The 19,587-nt window shown below is 44.5% G+C and overlaps 1 protein-coding gene and 1 long non-coding RNA gene across 3 annotated transcripts in view; one reads left to right on the plus strand and one right to left on the minus strand.

The window, feature by feature from the left end:
- LOC310768589 (uncharacterized protein) lies at positions 1-16,860 on the minus strand. Of its 2 annotated transcripts, XM_083626964.1 has the most exons (7): positions 16,767-16,860; positions 15,646-16,504; positions 14,118-15,608; positions 13,376-13,457; positions 11,692-11,774; positions 11,246-11,372; positions 1-2,944 (listed from the first exon to the last, which is right to left on the minus strand). In XM_083626964.1, the coding sequence occupies exons 3-7, from the start codon at positions 14,529-14,531 to the stop codon at positions 1,014-1,016; spliced, it is 2,637 nt and encodes an 878-aa protein (XP_083483090.1). In that variant the 5' UTR covers positions 14,532-15,608; positions 15,646-16,504; positions 16,767-16,860; the 3' UTR covers positions 1-1,013. The 2 variants fall into 2 exon arrangements, with proteins under 2 accessions (XP_083483090.1, XP_083483091.1); XM_083626965.1 differs by lacking the exon at positions 15,646-16,504 and having other exon boundaries at positions 14,118-14,621; positions 16,767-16,835.
- The window catches only part of LOC310769250, a 20,145-nt gene continuing 12,338 nt past the window's right edge, over positions 11,781-19,587 (plus strand). The window contains exon 1 of the long non-coding RNA XR_014551573.1: positions 11,781-12,346. This is a non-coding gene — a long non-coding RNA (uncharacterized lncRNA). The remainder of the gene's footprint in view (positions 12,347-19,587) is intronic.

Consider the following 19,587-nt stretch of genomic DNA (forward strand, 5'->3'; position numbering starts at 1 on the left):
GGGGCAGCTGCTGGCTGGGACTTTGATTGGGGCAGGGTGGGGGCACAGGGAGAGGGAGACAGGAAGACCGGCCAGGGGGTGGCACTGGGGGGATTTATTCACATTGGTTATCTGCCAAAAAAACACCACCCCCGGCTGTGAGGAGGGTGGCGCCTCCTCCATGAATTCCTCTTCCACTCCCAGCCACTCCGCTCAAACCTTTGCTAAAATCCTGCTCTCCTCCCTCCTCTCCGTCTCAGAGGCTGGGCTTTCTGTCTCATCTCAAGAACTGCCAAAGCGCCCGCAATTGCCTCTTGCCTTCCACCCAAACCGTCCACATCAATCCTAAGCGTCTCCTGTTCTGATTTCCATTTTTTGTCTTCCAGCTTTTCAGACTTCTCTTCCCTTCCTTTCATGGAGATATCTAGTGCTTCTGTTTTCTTTGTCAGTGTCTCTACTTTAGTGGTCATATTTGTCACCATTTCACTATTTCTATCAATTCGGGCTAATAGCTTCTCCAAATTTTCCTTCATCTCTTTAGTCAGTTCCTGTTTCCTGCATTTTTCCTGCCCTCCCTCTTCCTTCCAGCTTGATACCCAACACACATAAGCTGTCTAACATAAAATCCAATTTCTCAAATTAATATTCAAATTAAACAAATAAACCAAATAATTACTTTAAGAGATGAACCCCCAAAAAAGAAAAAAAGAAAGTGTCCAAGAGAACATAGCAATTTAGATGTCCAGATAAGAGTGGTTGTCTTGCAGGAATCCAATTCTCTTTAAGTGGCTCAAAGTAGGAGAAATATTTTCCTTCAAAGAGAAACCAACTTGTTGAAGCCTGTCTTGATTTTAGCTTTTTCAGCAAGCTCTAAGTCCTTTTAAGAGCTACAACTGTATTTTTTAAGAGAACTTTAAAAATGAGACTTTCATAAATCCCTCCGATCACACTCTTGGCATTGATATGATGCCTCCCCTGTATGTATTCTTTGATGAAATGAGATTTCCTTTTTGACTGAAGCTCTTTCCACATTCCTAACACTGATCTGATTCCTCTGCTGTGTGTAATTTTTGATGGGCATTGAGACCTACCTTCCTGGTGAAGCTCTTTCCACATTCCAGGCACTGAAAGGGGTTTTCTCCTGTATGAATTCTTTGATGGGAAGTGAGACTTATTTTCCAGGTGAAGCTCTTTCCACATTCCAAGCACTTAAAGTGTTTCTCCCCTGTATGAATTCTTTGATGGGAAGTGAGTGTGGAGCTGTTAATGAATCTCTTTCCACATTCCAAGCACTTGTACGGTTTCTCCCCTGTATGGATTTTTTTATGTAAAGCAAAACTTTGTTTCCAGCTGAAGCTCTTTCCACATTCCAAGCACTGATACGGTTTCTCCCCTGTATGAATCCTTTGATGGGAAGTGAGATGGGCCCTCAGATTGAAGCTCTTTCCACATTCCATACACGGATAGGGTTTTTCTCCTGTGTGAATTCTTTGATGGGAAGTTAAACTGCTCTTTTGACTGAAGCTCTTTCCACATTCCAAGCACTGATAGGGTTTCTCCCCTGTATGAATTCTACGATGGGAAGTGAAACTGTTTTTCTTCCTGAATCTCTTTCCACATTCCACACACTGATAGGGGTTCCCCCTTGTATGAATTCTTTGATGGGAAGTGAAACTGTGCTTTCTAATGAAGCTCTTTCCACATTCCAAGCACTGGTACGGTTTCTCCCCTGTATGATTTCTCTGATGGACAGTTAGACTTTCTTTCCAGGTGAAGCTCTTTCCACATTCCAAGCACTGATAGGGTTTGTCCCCTGTATGAATTCTTTGATGAACAGTTAAACTTTCTTTCCTGGTGAAGCTTTTTCCACATTCCACGCACTGATAGGGTTTTTCCCCTGTATGAATTCTACGATGCGAAGTGAGATCGTGGCTGTGACTGAAGCTCTTTCCACATTCCAAGCACTGATAGGGTTTGTCCCCTGTATGAATTCTTTGATGAACAGTTAGACTTTCTTTCCTGGTGAAGCTCTTTCCACATTCCACACACTGATAGGGTTTCTCCCCTGTATGAATTCTTTGATGGGAAGTGAGCTTGGCCCTCTGATTGAAGCTCTTTCCACACTCAAAGCAGTGAAAGGGTTTTTCCCCTGTATGAATTCTTTGATGTGCAGCGAGATGGGAGCCCTGACTGAAGCTCTTTCCACATTCCACGCACTGATAGGGTTTTTCCCCTGTATGAATCCTTTGATGGGAAGTGAGATCGGCACTCCGAATGAAGCTCTTTCCACATTCCACGCACTGATAGGGTTTCTCCCTTGTATGAATCCTTTGATGGGAAGTGAGATGGGCACTCCGAGTTAAGCTCTTTCCACATTCCAAGCACTGATAGGGTTTCTCCCCTGTATGAATCCTTTGATGGGAAGTGAGACCGGCCCTCTGATTGAAGCTCTTTCCACATTCCAAGCACTGATAGGGTTTCTCCCCTGTATGAATCCTTTGATGGGAAGTGAGCTTTGCCCTCTGATTGAAGCTCTTTCCACACTCTAAGCAGTGATAGGGTTTTTCCCCTGTATGAATTCTTTGATGTGCAGTGAGATGCGAGCCATGACTGAAGCTCTTTCCACATTCCACGCAGTGATATGGTTTCTCCCCTGTATGAATTCTACGATGGCAAGTGAGATTGTGGCTGTGACTGAAGCTCTTTCCACACTCCAAGCAATGATAGGGTTTCTCTTTTGTATGAATTCTTTGATGGACAGCGAAACTCTGTTTCCAGGTGAAGCTTTTTCCACATTCCAAGCACTTATAGGGTTTCTTCTCAAGGGGATTTCTTTGATGGGAAGTGGAATGGGAGCTCTGACTGAAGCTCTCTCCACAGTCTGAATCCTGATATGGCTCCTCCACTGTGTGGATTTCGTTGTGGTCTTCCTTGTTCTTCATTTCCATTTCATCACCACCTGAAACTAAGAGGCAAACGGATTAGAGTCTCGGGAATAAGTGCACTCCCAAATTATCCAAATGGGAGAGGAGAAGAACTGAAGGGAGTTAGATGTTATAATGTTCCTTTTGTTCTGTAAAAATGTCTAGTTTCGTATACAAAGCAAGTTGAATATTAGATGTTTTCTTTCTCAGGTTTTTAAAAGTACAGCTTAACCTGGTACTGTCATTTTGTTCAAATTTAAATATGCATCTGGACTTCCGGGACGCCGCGGTCACAGACAAGGAGCGCGAGGCTGCTCTCCGGAGGGGTCTCGAACAACTTGGAGGTCCAGAGGGGTCACGAAGGCTCCGTGAACCCCGAAACCTCAGGAGGATTATTCTGAGGGGGCAAACTCCCAGCGAAGCTGTGTGTGCTCGCCTGTGTTATTGTCGTTTAACAGGGCTGGAGCCGCAGCGTGAAAGGGAAGCAATAGACCCCATGTTGTGAAGCCTCAGGCTCCGTGTGAAAAGCGGCGGATCTCCAACAACAGCAGAAAAGCTGGGAAACTGCTACCAAGGATTACGCAGAAAACATCGAAAAAACAACGAAAAATATTCAAGTTAAAGCCAAAGGAAATTTAACGGAAGAACCCAGCTTAAAAGAAATATGTGGTGAAAGGAGAAGGAATCTACTGCTGGCGGTAAGAATAAAATGGAGTATAGCAACAGGCTGGGAGTGGAAAAGTATGAAGGCAAGAAAGTAGCCGCTAAGTGGGTGTGAAGGAAAGACCTCAGACATTAAGTAGAAAGAGTCGGAGGCAAAGTAACAGCGAAATCTCTTAATGGACTAGAAAGAAGGGAAAGAAATTCCTTTGTTGCATCGAGGTCGGAGATTACTATAGCAACGAACGGTGGGGGGTTTATAGTCGGTTCGTCGTCTTTCTTTGTTTGCAACTTCCTGGAGCGCAGCACTTAAGAATAGAACGCAACGCTTTATTTTAAGTTCTGGTGCTAAACATATTTGAATTAAGGATAGAGACCGGCACATACTCAACTTAATAAAAGGTTGGGAAAACTTGAGTGACAACAGAAGGACTTGAGAAGTGAAGAAGCCTCTGAGGAGACTGAGGAGAAAAAGGGAGCTGTTTGGGAATACCTGCTTCGTCATCCTCCTCCCTCTGCTTCATCTCCATTTTCCCGTCTTAAAGAGACACACTCCAATTAACAAATAGTATACCCCCCCCATAAGACTTTAAAGAATTAATCACGTGTCTTCATATATGCACCAGGCAAAATTCTTAGAACCTGGACGTTGAAGCGTTTCCACATCGCCCCTTTCAATACCTTACTAAGCTACCTTCTGCAGTACTTGAGAGACGTTGGTATTGTCATTCACATACTTTGGGCTTCTAATTTGATTTTTTCTACTTGTATTTTGCCTTCTCTTATTGGTTACGATATTCCTGTTGGTGGGGGGACGGGCTACACCTTGTTGAAGAAATATAAGGAAAGCTGGCAGTAACGGGAGAAACTGAGAAAGCTAACAATCTGTGTGGGTGAACCAAAGAAGGAAGAATATAAAATATACAAAATATACAAAATGAAAAAGGGGGTGGGAACGCCGGCTGAAAGAAGGCCATCTAGACAAGAAGAGGGGAAGGAGGGGAAAGAAATTAAAGACTATGATAGTTTGATGGCCGAAATAAGGAAAGAATTTAAAAATAATGAACATTATATAGAGAAAAAACTATTAGAAGTACAAGACACTCTAGACAAGAAATTGGAAAGGGTGGTGGGTGAACTGACAGGAAAAGTTAAAGATATATCAGCAAAAACTAAGGTACTTGAGGATTCAATGAAAAGGGTGCAAAAAGATACGAAAGACAGTAAGAAGGAGGTGGACAGGATTAGAATAGAAATTAAAGAGATAGGAAAGATACAGGAAGAACTGCTGGACAACATGGCTATGACACAGATGAGACAAAGTCAGTCTAATCTGAAATTTAGAGGAATACCGGAGAATCTAAATGAAGACATTAGATCTATAATGGTCAAAGAGTTAGCAATCTGGTTAGATAAGAAGGAAGAAGAGATAAATTACTCTTTAGCAAATATTTTTCGGATAAGATCTAAATCGACTAAAGTTAAAGGGAAAAAATTGCCAGGGGATGTGATAGCCATGTTCAACTCGCTGGACATAAGAAATGAAATATTGAAACAGAACTACAGCAAAAGGTTATATATTGAAGGAAACTCAATTATTATATTTAGAGAGATTCCTTTGAGATTTCTTAGAAGGAGAGATGCTTATAAAAAATTAGCTAGTCAGTTGAAGAAAAACGGGGTCCTATATAGATGGGAGTTTCCGGAAGGCATTTCATTCTATTTCAAGGAAAAAAGATTCAAACTGTCAACCACCTCAGAACTGGAAAAATTTGAAAGGAGATACGAGAAGGATTTCGGAAAGATAGTGGGAGGGGGAGGAGACGGAGGAGCGGCAGGGGGAGGGGACGAGGGGGAGGGGTCGGAAGAAGAAGAAAGAGGGGTAAACTTAACAGAAGAAAGAGAAGAAGTAGAGAAAGAAGACAAGGAAAAGTAGTTTGCACACAGATTTTGACAATTTATAAACACTTTATAATAGATGGCTTTAAAAATTCTGACTTGGAATGTGAATGGACTGAACAATAAAAATAAAAGGAATCAGATTGCTCACACGCTATTGAAAAAGAACCTTGACCTAATCTGTCTACAAGAGACTCATGTAATAAATAAACACAGGAGAATCTTGAGTAATAAGAGGTTAGGGATGGATTTTGTGACTGCCGATAAGGTTAAGAAAAGAGGTGTGGTACTATATATAAAAGAAAAATTTGATCCTGAGTTATTGTATAAAGATGATCAAGGGAGAGTGATTGTAGTACAGATGGTGTTTCAAGGAGAAAAAATAATCGTGGTTGGAATATATGCACCTAATGATAAAAAGTCAGCTTTTTTCCTCGAATTAGGTAATAAGTTAATGGAATGGATGGATCATAAAATGATATTAATGGGTGATTTCAATGGTGTGGTTTCACCGAAATTGGACAAGTCAACAAAAAAGGAAGAGACTAAGGAAGGGAAACTACCCCGATCCTTTTTTGAGCTAGTTAACAATATAGGATTAATTGACGCCTGGAGATTCAAAAACCCTACTACAAAACAGTATACGTTCTTCTCAAACCCCAAGCAGAGCTGGGGGAGAATAGATAGTATTTGGATATCGAAGGAATTGACGCAGAATTTAAGCAAATGCGAAATTCTAGCACAAACTATTTCTGATCACAATCCGGTATCTATGGAGATAAAAGGCAAAGATACTAGAATAGGTAGATGGAGAATGAATGAATTTTTATTCAACGATCAAAGAATAGTAACTAAAGCTAAGGAAACAATTGAAGAGTACTTCAAATGGAATTTAAATGGGGAAACAGCTCTAGAGGTAGTGTGGGATGCAGGAAAGGCAGTCATGAGAGGCTTCCTGATCCAGAAAAACAGTCAATTAAGAAAAGAAAAAGAGAAAAAGAAAGAGCAAATTCTAACTCAGATTATGGAAAATGAAAGAAAATTAACTATAAATCCCGGTGATGAGAACGTAAAACAAAACATAAAGATATTACAAGCCAAATTTTCAGTAATAATTAATCAGGAAATTGAATGGAAAATAAAAATGATGAAACAGAAAAATTTCGAATCAGCCAATAGGATAGGGAAATACTTGGCATGGCAAATAAGAGAAAGAAGGAAACAAAACATGATTAGTAAGATAAAGGATGGAGAAAGGATTGTAGAAGAACCAAAAGAAATAAAAAGGACTTTCCAGAAGTACTACAAAGAACTATACAAAAGAGGCAAAGAAACAGATCATGAAATAGACTGCTTTATGCAAGAACATCAGATGCCACAGATCTTAAAAGAAGAAAAAGAGTTACTAGACCAGACTATTACACAAGAAGAGATAAAAAGGGCTATAAAAAGGATGAAAATTGGAAAAGCGCCGGGGCCGGATGGCTTATCGGCTAAGTATTATAAGACATTAAGCGATCAAATATCCCCAATTCTATGCGAAGTGATGAATGGTATCTTAAAAGAGGGGAGGATCCCGAACACCTGGAAGGAAGCATATATTACTTTAATTCCTAAAAAAGAGGTCGATATGTTGGAGCTGAAGAATTATAGACCAATTTCGTTACTAAACAACGATTATAAGTTGTTCGCAGACGTAATGGCAGAAAGATTAAAAAAGGTATTAAATAATAGAATTCATAAAGATCAAACGGGCTTCCTTCCAGGGAGACAATTGAGGGACAATGTAAGAAATGTGATAAATATTATTGAATATCTGGATATGAGAATAGATAAGCAGGCCGCCCTGGTATTTATAGATGCCGAAAAGGCATTTGATAATGTTTCATGGGGGTTCATGAGGAAAAGCTTGGAAATGATGGGGATGGGAGAAAAATTTAGAAAAGGTATCGAAGCAATCTATCATGAACAAAAGGCAAAACTCATAATAAATAATACTATGTCAGAATCTTTTGATATATTTAAAGGGACTAGGCAAGGTTGTCCTCTGTCTCCTTTATTATTTATAATAGTATTGGAAATATTCAATAAGAGATTAAGGGAAACAACAGAGATTAAAGGAGTCAGAGTAGGAAAGAAGGAACACAAAATAAAAGCTTTTGCCGATGATATTGTATTAACACTGGAAGACCCAAAACACAGTGTAAAAGAAGCTTTAAAAAAATTTGAAGAGTTTGGTGCAGTGTCAGGACTTAAGATCAATAAGAACAAAACTAAAATGTTGGTTAAAAATTTGACAAAGGAAGAAATGTTAGATTTAGAGCAAAGGACGGGACTTATGACAGCTAAGAAAGTGAAATACCTTGGAGTGTGGATTACAGTAAAGAACATTAATCTCTATAAAGACAATTATGAGGTCACTTGGAGGAATATTAAGAAAGATCTTGAAATCTGGGGGAGAATGAGGCTATCCTTCTTGGGGAGGATAGCAGTGGTGAAAATGTTCTCCCCAGAATGCTGTTTTTATTTCAAACTATACCCGTACTCAAAGGTTTAAGACAATGTAAAGAATGGCAGAGAGCCCTGGGGAAGTATGTTTGGCAGGGAAAAAGACCACGAATAAAAATGAAAATATTGGTTGATAGAAAGGAAAGAGGGGGCTTTGCTCTACCGGATTTGAGCATATATTATGAAGCGGCATGTCTACTATGGTTAAGAGATTGGATTAGACTGGAAAATAGAGATATATTGGATCTGGAGGGCTTTGATAATAGGTACGGGTGGCACTCGTACCTATGGTACGAAAAGGTGAAGGTGCACAAGGGCTTTCTAAATCACATCTTCAGGGGACCAATATTTCAGGTATGGGAGAGAAATAAAAACTTATTGGAAAGGAAGACCCCCTGGTGGATCTCACCAACAGAGGTGTTAACTATCAAGAAATCTAATATGGAAGAGAAAAATGCCACCTATGAAGATCTCATAAGTAAAACAGAACAAGGTATTAAACTTAGACCATATGAAGAAATAAAAGACTCACTTACTGGTTGGTTGCAATACCACCAGGTGAATGATTTGCTAAAAGAAGACAAAAAGAAGGCAGGTTTTGAGGATAAAAAATCTAAGTTTAATGTGGAGGTTGTTGAAGGCAAGAGTAAAATACTGTCTAAAATATATGATATACTACTCGAGTGGTATACAAAAGACGAGGAGGTGAAGGAGGCAATGACCAAATGGGCGATAGATTTCGGGTATAATATTGAATTTGAAAGATGGCTGGAATTATGGAATAAAAATATAAAGTTTACAGCGTGTACGGCACTGAGGGAAAACATATGGAAAATGATATATAGGTGGTACCATACACCGGTGAAATTGGCCAAAATGTATAGATTAAAGAACAAAAGTTGTTGGAAATGTGGTGAGGCGGAGGGCGATCTCTATCATCTATGGTGGTCATGCAATAAAGTGAAAGGTTTTTGGGAACTAATATATAATGAGCTTAAAAAAATTCTTAAATATACATTTCCCAAAAGACCCGAAGCCTTCTTGTTAGGAATTCTGGGTAAAGAAATCAAAAAAGAAGATAAGATAATATTTCTCTATGCCACTACAGCCGCAAGAATTATGTTGGCTCAAAACTGGAAAACGGAAGTTATACCTAATATAAATGAATGGCAGCTTAAAATGGTAAATTATGCAGAGCTTGCCAGGATAACAGCAAGAATACGAGATCAAGATGAACAGGAATTTCATAAAAACTGGAATAAATATTGGAAATATATTGGAAATAATTTGTAGATGATATTAGCGGGGATGGAGTAACGCTAACAGCAGCTAATATATAAGTTTAAAAACAAAGTACATGATTATAGAATTTTTATTTGATACTTACCAAAAGGGTAGAGGGGAGTCCAAAGGTTTTTTGTTTGTTTGTTTAGGGAAGGGATATAATAAACTATGTAAATGAAAGATATGTACATATATTGTAAGATTTATTAGCATGTTTATTTGTGTACCTTACATTTATAAGAATCTGTTTATTTACAAAAATTTGAATAAAAATGTATTGATGAACAAATTTAAATATGCATCTGTACTATCTTCATAAATAAAATGTGCTTTTATTGAAAAAGGTGGCCAATGCGGGAAAGTTCCCTGTTAAAATTAAGATATATTCAATATGCTAAGTTGTTCAGTATGCAGTAAAAAATCTAAACAAATTTTAAGAGCTGGAGAAATATTTGGGAACATTGACTCTGGACTGACTTGGTCATAGTCAGCTGCCTTGTGGTGGGCGATGTAAGAGTAGGGGAATAAAAATGGCAAACGTGAACTTCTTGGCAGGTGACGAAGACACATGAGAGCAGAAGCAGCAAAGCAGGCTGGGAAGTGCTGGGACTGCACCATCATTTGGGCCTACTAAAGTTATTCAGGCCTAACTGCTAACTGTGGAGTCACTCTGACATGTGACTTAGCAGCCATTTTCTCTGTGTGTTCTCTGAAAGATTTCAGTCAGAGTCAGTCTGCCTCAGTTGTGAGCAGAGTCAGTCTGGAATCTCAGTCAAACTGTTTGGAACCATGTTGTTTATCAAGAAGTTTATTTTAACTCAGTAAAGCTCTTATTCTTTAAAACTCTGCGTTATTAATTTACGCTGTGCGTCATTTCTATGTGCTGAAAAACACTATTTGTTTATGTGTGTAGCAGCTGCCAAATTTCTTTAGTGGCTAAACATTTAATGATGATGTGCATCACCTTAAACCAATTTGAATGTTTTCTTCAATTCTCGACATCACAGAGTGCAGCAGAAACTTCTTATATCAGCATTATTATCATTATTCAAGTTTCGTGGCACCTCGGTTTACATAGGCTTCAGGTTACAGACTCTGCTAACCTAGAAATAGCACCTCAGGTTAAGAACTCTGCTTCAGGATGAGAAAAGAAATCGTGCTCTGGCAGCACAGCGGCAGCAGGAGGCCCCATTAGCTAAAGTGGTGCTTCACGTTAAGAACAGTTTCAGGTCAAGAACGGACCTCCAGAACGAATTAAGTTCTTAACCCGAAGTACCACTGTACTTAAATGTTACATTTTTGTGAGACGTTACAGGGGACGAGGCAGGGGGCCTTCTCAGTAGGGGCACCCACCCTGTGGAACGCGCCCCCCCATCAGATGTCAAGGAAATAACTATGCAACTTTTAGAGGACTTCTGAAGGCACCTCTGTATTGGGAAGTTTTTAATGTTTGATGTTTTACTATGTTTTTCTATTTGTTGGAAGTTGCCCAGAGTGGCTGGGGCCACCCAGTCAGATGGGCAGGGTAAAAATAATAAAATTCATCATTATTGTTACTACAGGGTTCACTGCCTGAGATTCAAAAAGCCTGGCTCCTTTCTGGGATGGAGTTTGTTTAGTTCAGTCGTGGAATCTGTGCCATCTCCAATGTCAAGTGACTCTTTGGTCAACCAGAGAGAGACAGAAGCAAGAACAAAAGCAGGAAACTTGACTGAAGCTACTTCAACACCTCAAATCACTCTGAAGCCTACATTTAAGAAGGCCTGGGCAGTTCAGACAGCCTGATCATGGTTTTAAACGACAGAACTGGAGGAAGAATATTCACAGGGAAAACAATCAATAGCCATCCATCCAAGGTTTGCTGTGGGAGTGTTAACATCCCAGGTGCTGTGGGTGGCGCTGTTGAGCCCCATCAAAATATCAGAGGTTCGTCACATAGAGAGATGTCTTGAATTACAAAACAGATAGGATGATCCAATAGGGAGCCTTACCGAGAGAGTCCAAGATCCCACGATTCTCCTCCATGACTTCCTTATGGAGAGCTCTCTGGTCAGGATCCAGCAACGCCCACTCCCCGTCTGTGAAATGGACAGCTACATCTTCAAAGCACACTGGACCCTAACAGAAAAGGAAAAAGGCTGTCCTCTTAGAGAACATTCACTTGGCTCTGTTGTTTTCTACAGCGGCCAGACCCCTCTCTGCCTTCCTCATCCCTCTCTCCTGCTGCAGCTTCTGCCTCGGAGTCTGGGCTGCTCTCTGCCACAGACTCCCTCTGCTCCCTCAGCCCTCTTCCCTCTCCAGCTTCAGACCCCTCCTCCTCCTCCTCCTCCCAGTCGGCTCCCTCTTCTCTGGCTCCTCCCACCATTCCTCTGCATCCAACTGTGTCCAGCCAGTCTGCATCCAAGCAGTCCTTCCCCACAAGGCTCCTTCCCCCTACCTGATCTGGGTCCACAGCTGCTGCCTCCCCTCCACCACCATGAAAAGATGAAGGAGCAGGTCTTGGTGGCATCATTCCGTCACCTGGGAGAGAAAATGTAAGTGGGAAACTGTAAGTGCATCTCTAAGTACAGATGGGGCTTGTCCAAGTCTCCCCTGCTAGCTTCCGGTTCCGCTCTGCCTTAATGGAGGCAGCGGGAGATCGTTGGCGAAGGAAAAACAAGGATGACTGAGGGTAATTCTCCTTGCAAGTTGCCCCCAGGGACAGGGGGGAACGGGCTTCACTCCCAGTTTGTCTCGGGACCAGGTTCCGGCTCCGGCTCCGGCATGGATTGCGGGAGGCAGGGAGGCGCTGAGTGCAAAAGCCCTTCGCCTGCCGAAAACCCTCCTTTGCTGCCATTAAGAAGCAGAGGTTCTCCTGTCAATTAGAGCTCAATTTGGACTAATGTACAGGCGTTGCTGGAAGAGATGCGATCATAAACTGCGGAATTGAACCAGCTGCAAGGTCTTTAAGGTTTGAATTTGAGAATAAACTTCATTTGCTGCAAAAGACAGTGAGTGGGGGGAGGGGAGCCTATGGCTTCTTTATATCAAGTTTTCTTCTCTACACTAATGAATTGGTAGCCTGCAATTGAATACTAGTTGAAAATATCTATGTACAGGTGAGCAGGGATGAAACTAGATTACAGATATGGAATATAACATCAAATGGAACTGTGTGTGTAAAAACAAAAAGGAAAAAGGGAGGGAAGCTCTATTTTGCAAAATGTTTACGATGGAAAATTAGAGCTGACTCTTCCCCATCCTTTATTATATACAGACTGAACTGAATAATGCTAAAAGGACTTGGAATTTAATCTAATTGGATAAATGCGCATTTATCTTAGGCCAGACAGAGGGATGTAAGGAATCTGAAAGTTGTGAGGGAGCTGATAAGGTTCATTACTGAGTCATTTGCAATTCTGACAGATCCCTCTCTTTCCCAGGTGTAGAAGAAAAATGGCAAAAACTGATTATTTATTGGGATAGTGCGATTTTTGCAGCTGCTGTTAAAGTTGCCAAACAACGAAGCACAGGACAGAGCGATGGAGAATTTCTGAAACCACAATGGGATATTAGCTCCGCCCAAGGAATGATGGAGAACAGTAAGAACTAGGAAAAGATAAAATATTTTACAAGGACAGAGAAAAACATCACGAACAGAAAGATTGCCACACATGGGAAGAGTAAGGATATCGCTGGAGTGCCTCACTTGTAGTTTTATATATTATTTGTATAAAGGATTCTTATCTTGACAGGAGGGTAATTGAAAATAATAAGATTTTGGAATGCAGAAATCAAGAACATCATCAAACCATCAGTTTTAGCATGTGGGGGGCCACCTATATTATATAATTTGATATGTTAAAGATTGGTATTACTAATTGTATTGTAATTTCGCATTGTTATAAGGAGGCTATTATTGGACTGTAATTGTAAACTAATCAAATTACTATCGTAAACGTCTCCCCTGCTGAGTACATTTGTACATTTGTACCCATTTCATATAATAGTTGTGCAAAAATGCATCTCTCCCCCTCTGAGCTCCAGGTGTCTTCCCCCAAAAGATGCAAAGAACTCAGAGATTAGTTTCAAAACCAAGAGAATGTGACAAAACGGGGGAGAAAACACTCCTTCCTCCTTACCCAGAGGCCTCACTCTGGCGTCCAACGGAGTCTTCTCTGCCTCAGAAGAATCAAGACCCATTTCTGCCAAAAGATCCTTCCTCTGAAAGAGCAACAAGGATTCAAAACAGAGAATGGGGAGAAGGGTTAGAAAAGGAATGGCAGAGGCAAGCGCTTTCGGGGGACAGAGGTGAAAGCTGCTTCCTGCTTCTGCTAGACTGGTGTCTGGGGTTGGCTGCCAGGACCATGAAACATTGGTCCTCAAGGATCTCCACTGGCTCCCAGAACGTTTCCCAGCACAATTCAAAGTGTTGGTGCTGAACCTTAAAGCCCTAAACGGCCTCAAAGGCCCACTATACCCACAGGAGCGTCTCCATGAACTGAGGTCCAGTTCCGAGGGTCTTCTGCTGATTCCCTCCCTGTGGTAAGTGAAGTTACAGGGAACCAGGCAGAAGACCTTCTCCACAGTGGCACCCACCCTGTGGAATGCCCTCCCATCAGGTGATAAGGAGATAAGAAAATGCATAACTTTTAGAAGACATCTGATGTCTTCTTATGCTTTTATATGTGCTGGAAGGCACCCAGCCACATGGGTGTGGTATTAAGAAGAAGAAGAAGAAGAGGACGAAGAAGCAGAAGAAGAAGGAGAAGATCTGTTCCTAGATGCTTTCCAAAAAAGGATGGGCCATTAGGAAATGATTTGGGAATACTCTCCCTCCTCTTTGGAGCCCCTTGGGAGTATCCAGAGGAAAGTCTCTCTCACCTGCTGCTCTGCCTGCTTCCTCTCCTCTGCCTGACTCAGGAGGAAACCTTCGGCCAGGGCCACTGCCTGGGAACTGGTCTCCGCTCCGCATTCCCTCACCCAGTTCTCCATCTCCAGAGGAAGGACAGCCAGGAACTGCTCCAAGATCACCAGGTCCAGCATCTGAGCTTTCGTGTGCCTTTCTGGCTTCAGCCATTGATGGTCAAGGTGGCAGAGTTGGCTGCAAACCTCTCGGGGTCCTTTGGCCTCCTGGTAGCAGAACTGCCTGAGCTGCTGGCTCTGCACAGCTGAGCAAAGGGTGTCCTCCTCACCCAGGATCTTCTGCATGGAGTTTTCCCATAATCCCCCACTGCTCCCTGTTTCCATGGCATGGCCTCTTCCTGCTTCAGGGCCAGCTGAGTCTTGCTCATCCATCTGGGCTCCCAGGAAGTCTCCAAGAGATCAGAAGGAGCCCCTTGGTCCTCTGCCAAGTTCTGTGTGTCCTAATGCAAGCTGCAGCAAATCCTATGAATCAAACACATTCTTCTATTATAATATCCTAGCACAGCCAGGGATGAAGAATGTTCCCTGAGCAAGTGTAGGGAGAGAAGGAGGAGGAAGAAGTCATAACTGTGAGTGACAAGTGAGTCATTTGTATGAAGTGTAATTAGGAGCCAAGGCAACAGTGGGGGTCCCTCCCAACCCCACTTCATAGTCCAGAGCTTCACCCCAACCCAGCCATATCTGCTTGGGTGGCTTGGTGAGCAGCAGGGCTCATGTCTAGCTCCAGCCACCGTCCCTTTGGCACAGACAGGAGGAGGCCATGGGACTCCCTGCTCTGGATCCGATGGGAAGGTTGCAACGCCCTCTGGGTGGAACTGCCCTGGAAGACGCCTCAGAAACTGGACCCAAATGCAGCGGTTGGGTTCTCAACTGGATTCCCTGTTTTACTAATGGCATTTCTATCCCACCTTTTCTCCAACAGGCTCCAGGTGGTGTCCGGGACTGGACCCAAGAGGAATGCTGGAGACCCCCTTCCCTCCTCCTGAACCTTCCCGAGAAGAGGAGGACAGTATAGATTTACAACAGTGGTTTGCAGAAGGTCATAGTTCAGAGGCTGCAGAGGGGAGAAGCTGGGAAATATTGGGAGAGCAGCAGGAGGAAGAAGCAGCAGCACTAGGGGAGAGACAGCTGACAGACTCTGTGTCTTCAGAAAGCATTCCTGACCCTCCTTCTCCCAGGATCCAGCGTGCATTGAGAGTAGGAGAACAGGAAGCTCAGAGGCAGAAAGCACAGATCAGCCGACGCAGGGATGACGTAGAAGAGGAGAGACAGAGGGGTGGGACTTTACTCAGAACAACGCCATTACTGCAATGGAGAGGCCCTGTTCAAAGTCTCTCTCTGTAAATATTGAATAAAGGACTCGGCAGGAACTCTTCTTGTTGTCTACTTCTTGGCTGGCCACTGGGGGAGGGATGGGATTCCCTGAAGCCTGACAGGTGGCATCTACCCCTCCTCACTGAAGACCCACGAAAATCCTTTGGCATACATGTAATTCCTGTTTTAAAGACCTGCATTGGTTGCCAGTTCATTTCTGGGCCTAAGTTCATCAACAGACCAAGACTTTATATTGTTTAGTTGGCAATGGAAGAGGAGAAAGGCCCATGACTCACCCTTAATCGAAGCACAACCACAAGGGCCTTGCCATGTGGAATGCTCTCTGTTCACTCTGTTCGGTTTCCCCTTTATTTTTGGTCGCGCTCAAACCAATTCATTAACCCAAAAGTCATACGCTGACCACTGACAATGAACCTGATGTCGCAAAGTTATTATGCTGCTTTTGTGATATACAAATGGCATGAGAAGAGTTGCTCTATTTATCTGTATTCTTTATTATTCCTATGATCCTTCTTTATAAAACCCAATAAAAAGTTATTCAAAAAACAAGAGGAAACACCACACACACACACACACAGGCTCCATCTGTGTTGCATCTGACATGTTAGCAGGCTTTAAAGTTAATCACCAGAAAAGGAAAAGGTTATCAAAGAATATGATAGGAGAAGACCAGAAGGTTTTGGTGGAGGAAACAAGGTTTCAAATTGAAAACAAAATATTTGTGTGTTACCGTGACAAATACCAATTTATGTTGTTTCAGAATAATTATGTCCTGAAATTAAAGCATATGTCAAGATGGGAGATGCCAAAATGTTTATCTCATTTTTTATGGCAGGGAAAATGTCCAGTTAAAATGAAGGTTATTGCAAGATGCCCAGCAAAGAGAAGCAGGAAGTAATCCTCCTTTCTGTTTGTGCGCTTATTTAGATGCCGTGATTTTCCCTTTGATAAAAAGATAGGGGGTATTGGAGGCCCACTTTCGTCTATCTCCTTCCAAACATGAACCACATCTATGGAAAGAAAGAAAAAGAAGGGGAAATCAAAGAAAGAGAGCCCCCCCGGCCCCCCCCGGCCTGCATCTGCCAAGCCAGACTCCCGGGAAGGATGCCGAGAGTCCCTCGGAGACCCCGTCCAGCTGCCCCCCGAGCCCCCAAACTCCTGGGAAGCAGCTTGGGAAAGGGCCCCCCACCCCTCCCTCCGCCCCCTCCCCGAGCCTGGTCCTGGCGAGGAGGAAGAGGAAGCCAAGGAGCGGAGAGCCAGCCCGGATTTTACCTCCGCGTCGCGGGGCAGGGAGTTCCGCAGGCTTCCCCCGAGAGGAGAGCCGCCAGAGCCCGGCGGGCGAGGGCGAGGCCGGAAGGGACGTCAGAGGGACGTCAGAGGGGGAGCGGCCCGCCTTCCTTTCCTGTCCTCTCTAGGAAGCCAGCTCGGCGCCCCTTAACCCTTCTCTCTCCCTGCGGAGGAGCCCGGGGCGTCGCGCAGGCGCAGAGCTGCCCCTTCCGGGGGGGGCAGGGAGGAAGCCGGACCCAGAACCCGGGACTGGGCGCGTGTGCGTGTGAAGGGGGAACCCGTGTCCGGGAGGAGGAGCCCCTCTCTCTGCCTGGGGGGACCCGGGGTGTCTCTCTTGGGGGCTCCTGGGGGGCAGAGAGCCCTGTCCCAGCAAGAGGGGGGCCTGGGAGGGTGCGGGGCCCCCGGGCCGAGGGGAGGGGGGGCGCCTGGCGCGTGTGCGTGGGAAGGGGGAATCCGTGTCCCGGAGGAGGAGCCCCTCTCTCTGCCTGGGGCTGGGCGGGGGAGAGGGGGGTCTTTAGGGGGGTCAGATGGGGGATCGGGGGGGTCTCTCTTGGGGGCCCCTGGGCGGGTCTGGGGGGCTGCGGGGCAGAGAGCCCTGTCCCAGCAAGAGGGGGTCCCGGGGGGGCTGGAGGGGGGAGACATTGCCAGACATGGCGGGGGGGGCCACTCTGTGTTGTCCCATCTGCTGCTTTGTGTCTGTATTTCAGCCATCAATATCCCATGTTCTTCTCTGTTAGCGACGTCGCCTTGGAAGCAACACAGGAGCAGCCAAGGGGATTTTCCTAGGAAGCCTTTTATTCCCCCTCCGGTGACATGGTTATAGGTTTGCAGGTGCCAAACACCCCAAAATTCAGGCGCATCTTTGGGGACTTCTACGCAATGCCCTCTAGTCTAGTTGCACCAGGAAGTGATCTGACCACAACACTTCTTATGTTTTAGCATATGTTGTTTTGTGTCTATATTTCAGCAATAAATATCAAATGTTCCATGAGCATATAAGCCATGAACAACTAAATAAATAAGAGTCCGTTGTATATCAAGCAGCAGGAAAAGACCACACAAAAAGCAAGAATGTTAGTCCACAGATTAAGATTTATTCAGACCCAGAACAGAAAAAAGCAGCCGTAAGTGCAGTGTCTCAAAGATGCAGCGCAACATCTTTGCCTTAAAAGAAGTAATTAAACATAACAATCGGCAAAGAGGCAGTGAAATGGAATTTTTCCGTGGCAAGGGGGACAAGGAAACCCATCACAGGAGGCCTGTGTTGTTAAAAATCAGGAGAAGAGATTTCTGTACATCTCAAGAGCAACAAGAATGTATTCCTTCCCACCCTTTGCTTGAGAAGTAAAACTCTGCAAGTGTTTGGCTCCAGGGTCCCTTGAGAGAGAGTTGCAAAGAGGAAGGAAAAGGGGGTCCTGCAAGACCCCCTTTTCTAGGGGTGGGGGAGAGGGATTGGGCTCCAGGTCAAGAGAGCACCTTGTATCCTGGCACTGAAAAGACACCCTCCCGACACACACTTTGTGGCATCTCCTTTCGGCAAAGGGTCAAAACATAGTTCCAACTTGAAAACCACCTCCCCTCAATAAGCTTTGGACTACAACTCCCAACCGGGCCTGCCAGCAGAAGGCAGGGGGGATGGAAACAGCCGTCCAAAAGGTCCGGCCAGCTCCAGAGGCGACCCAAGGCTGCTCTCCAACGGGCGCTGCTCCAGGCATCTGAGTTGCCCAGTTCAAGGGAGCTGGCGGGACTAAGAACCAGGGTTCCTGAATTGCAGGGGTTGGACTAGATGAGCCTGGAGTGTCCTCTTCCAGGATTCCTCATCTGGCTGCCAATGCCACGGCTGGAATGTCTCCCAAAACTGCCCCCCCTTTCACAAGGAGCTCTTTACCCCCCCCCCCCGTGTCTTAAACTACCCTTTGACTGGCAACCATCTCCAATCTCCTTGCTGGACAATCCCAACCAAAGATGCATTAGATTCTCTGAAATCTACTCAGGAGTCCTGTAGTGATTTCATGCTCTTTATTGCAACTTGTAAAACAGTGATTTAATTGCACCCCCCCAACCTCAGGCTTTTATATACATTATTTACACAATCAGTCCCGTCTGATTGGCTGATTCTGCTTCCCTCCTGGAGCCTGATTGCTCTCTTCCTGCAAGCCAATCATTTGTTGCATTCGAGGATCCTACTTGCCTTTTGTTCTAGGATCAAACCTTAGTACATAAGCCCCCTCCCCTCTACGTTCCCGTTGCGCCCAGGAAGTTAGCATTCGTAGTCGTTATGGTCTTGGGTGTCTCTCGGTAGGGGTTCCTGGTTCTGGCTCTTGTTCCAGGGCTGCCGGTTGTGACGGGGTCATTGGGTTGGACGCCGCTGGTCCACTCGGTTGTGGTTCTGGTTCCTGTGGCTGCTCGGCCTTGGTCACTTCTGGACTTCCTTGTTCTGCCTCCCTTACCCGCTCCTCCTGCTCTATGGGCCTCACCCTTCTGCTATCGCCTTGGGATTCCTCTGTCCAGCCCTCCTTGCAGTTCCCCCCCCAGGAACCATCACAGCTGTTGATCGCAGTGGCGGCGCCAAGCTTTCCCCCCTTCGTTAGCACTTCGTATGACACGGGGCCAGTCGCCCTGGTGACTGTGGCGGGTACCCATGCCAGGCCCTTCCCGAAGTTCTTTGCGTACACCGGGTCGCGGAGCTGGAAGGTCCGGGGGTTCCTACCTTCCCCCACTGCTGCCTCCTCATGGGCCCTGTTGGGGTGAAGGCGGTCCGGTCTTGTTGCGAGGCGCCAGCCCATGAGTAGTTCCGCTGGGCTCC

Source organism: Podarcis filfolensis, assembly GCF_964270895.1.
Source record: "Podarcis filfolensis genome assembly, chromosome: 8".
NCBI lineage: Eukaryota > Metazoa > Chordata > Lepidosauria > Squamata > Lacertidae > Podarcis > Podarcis filfolensis.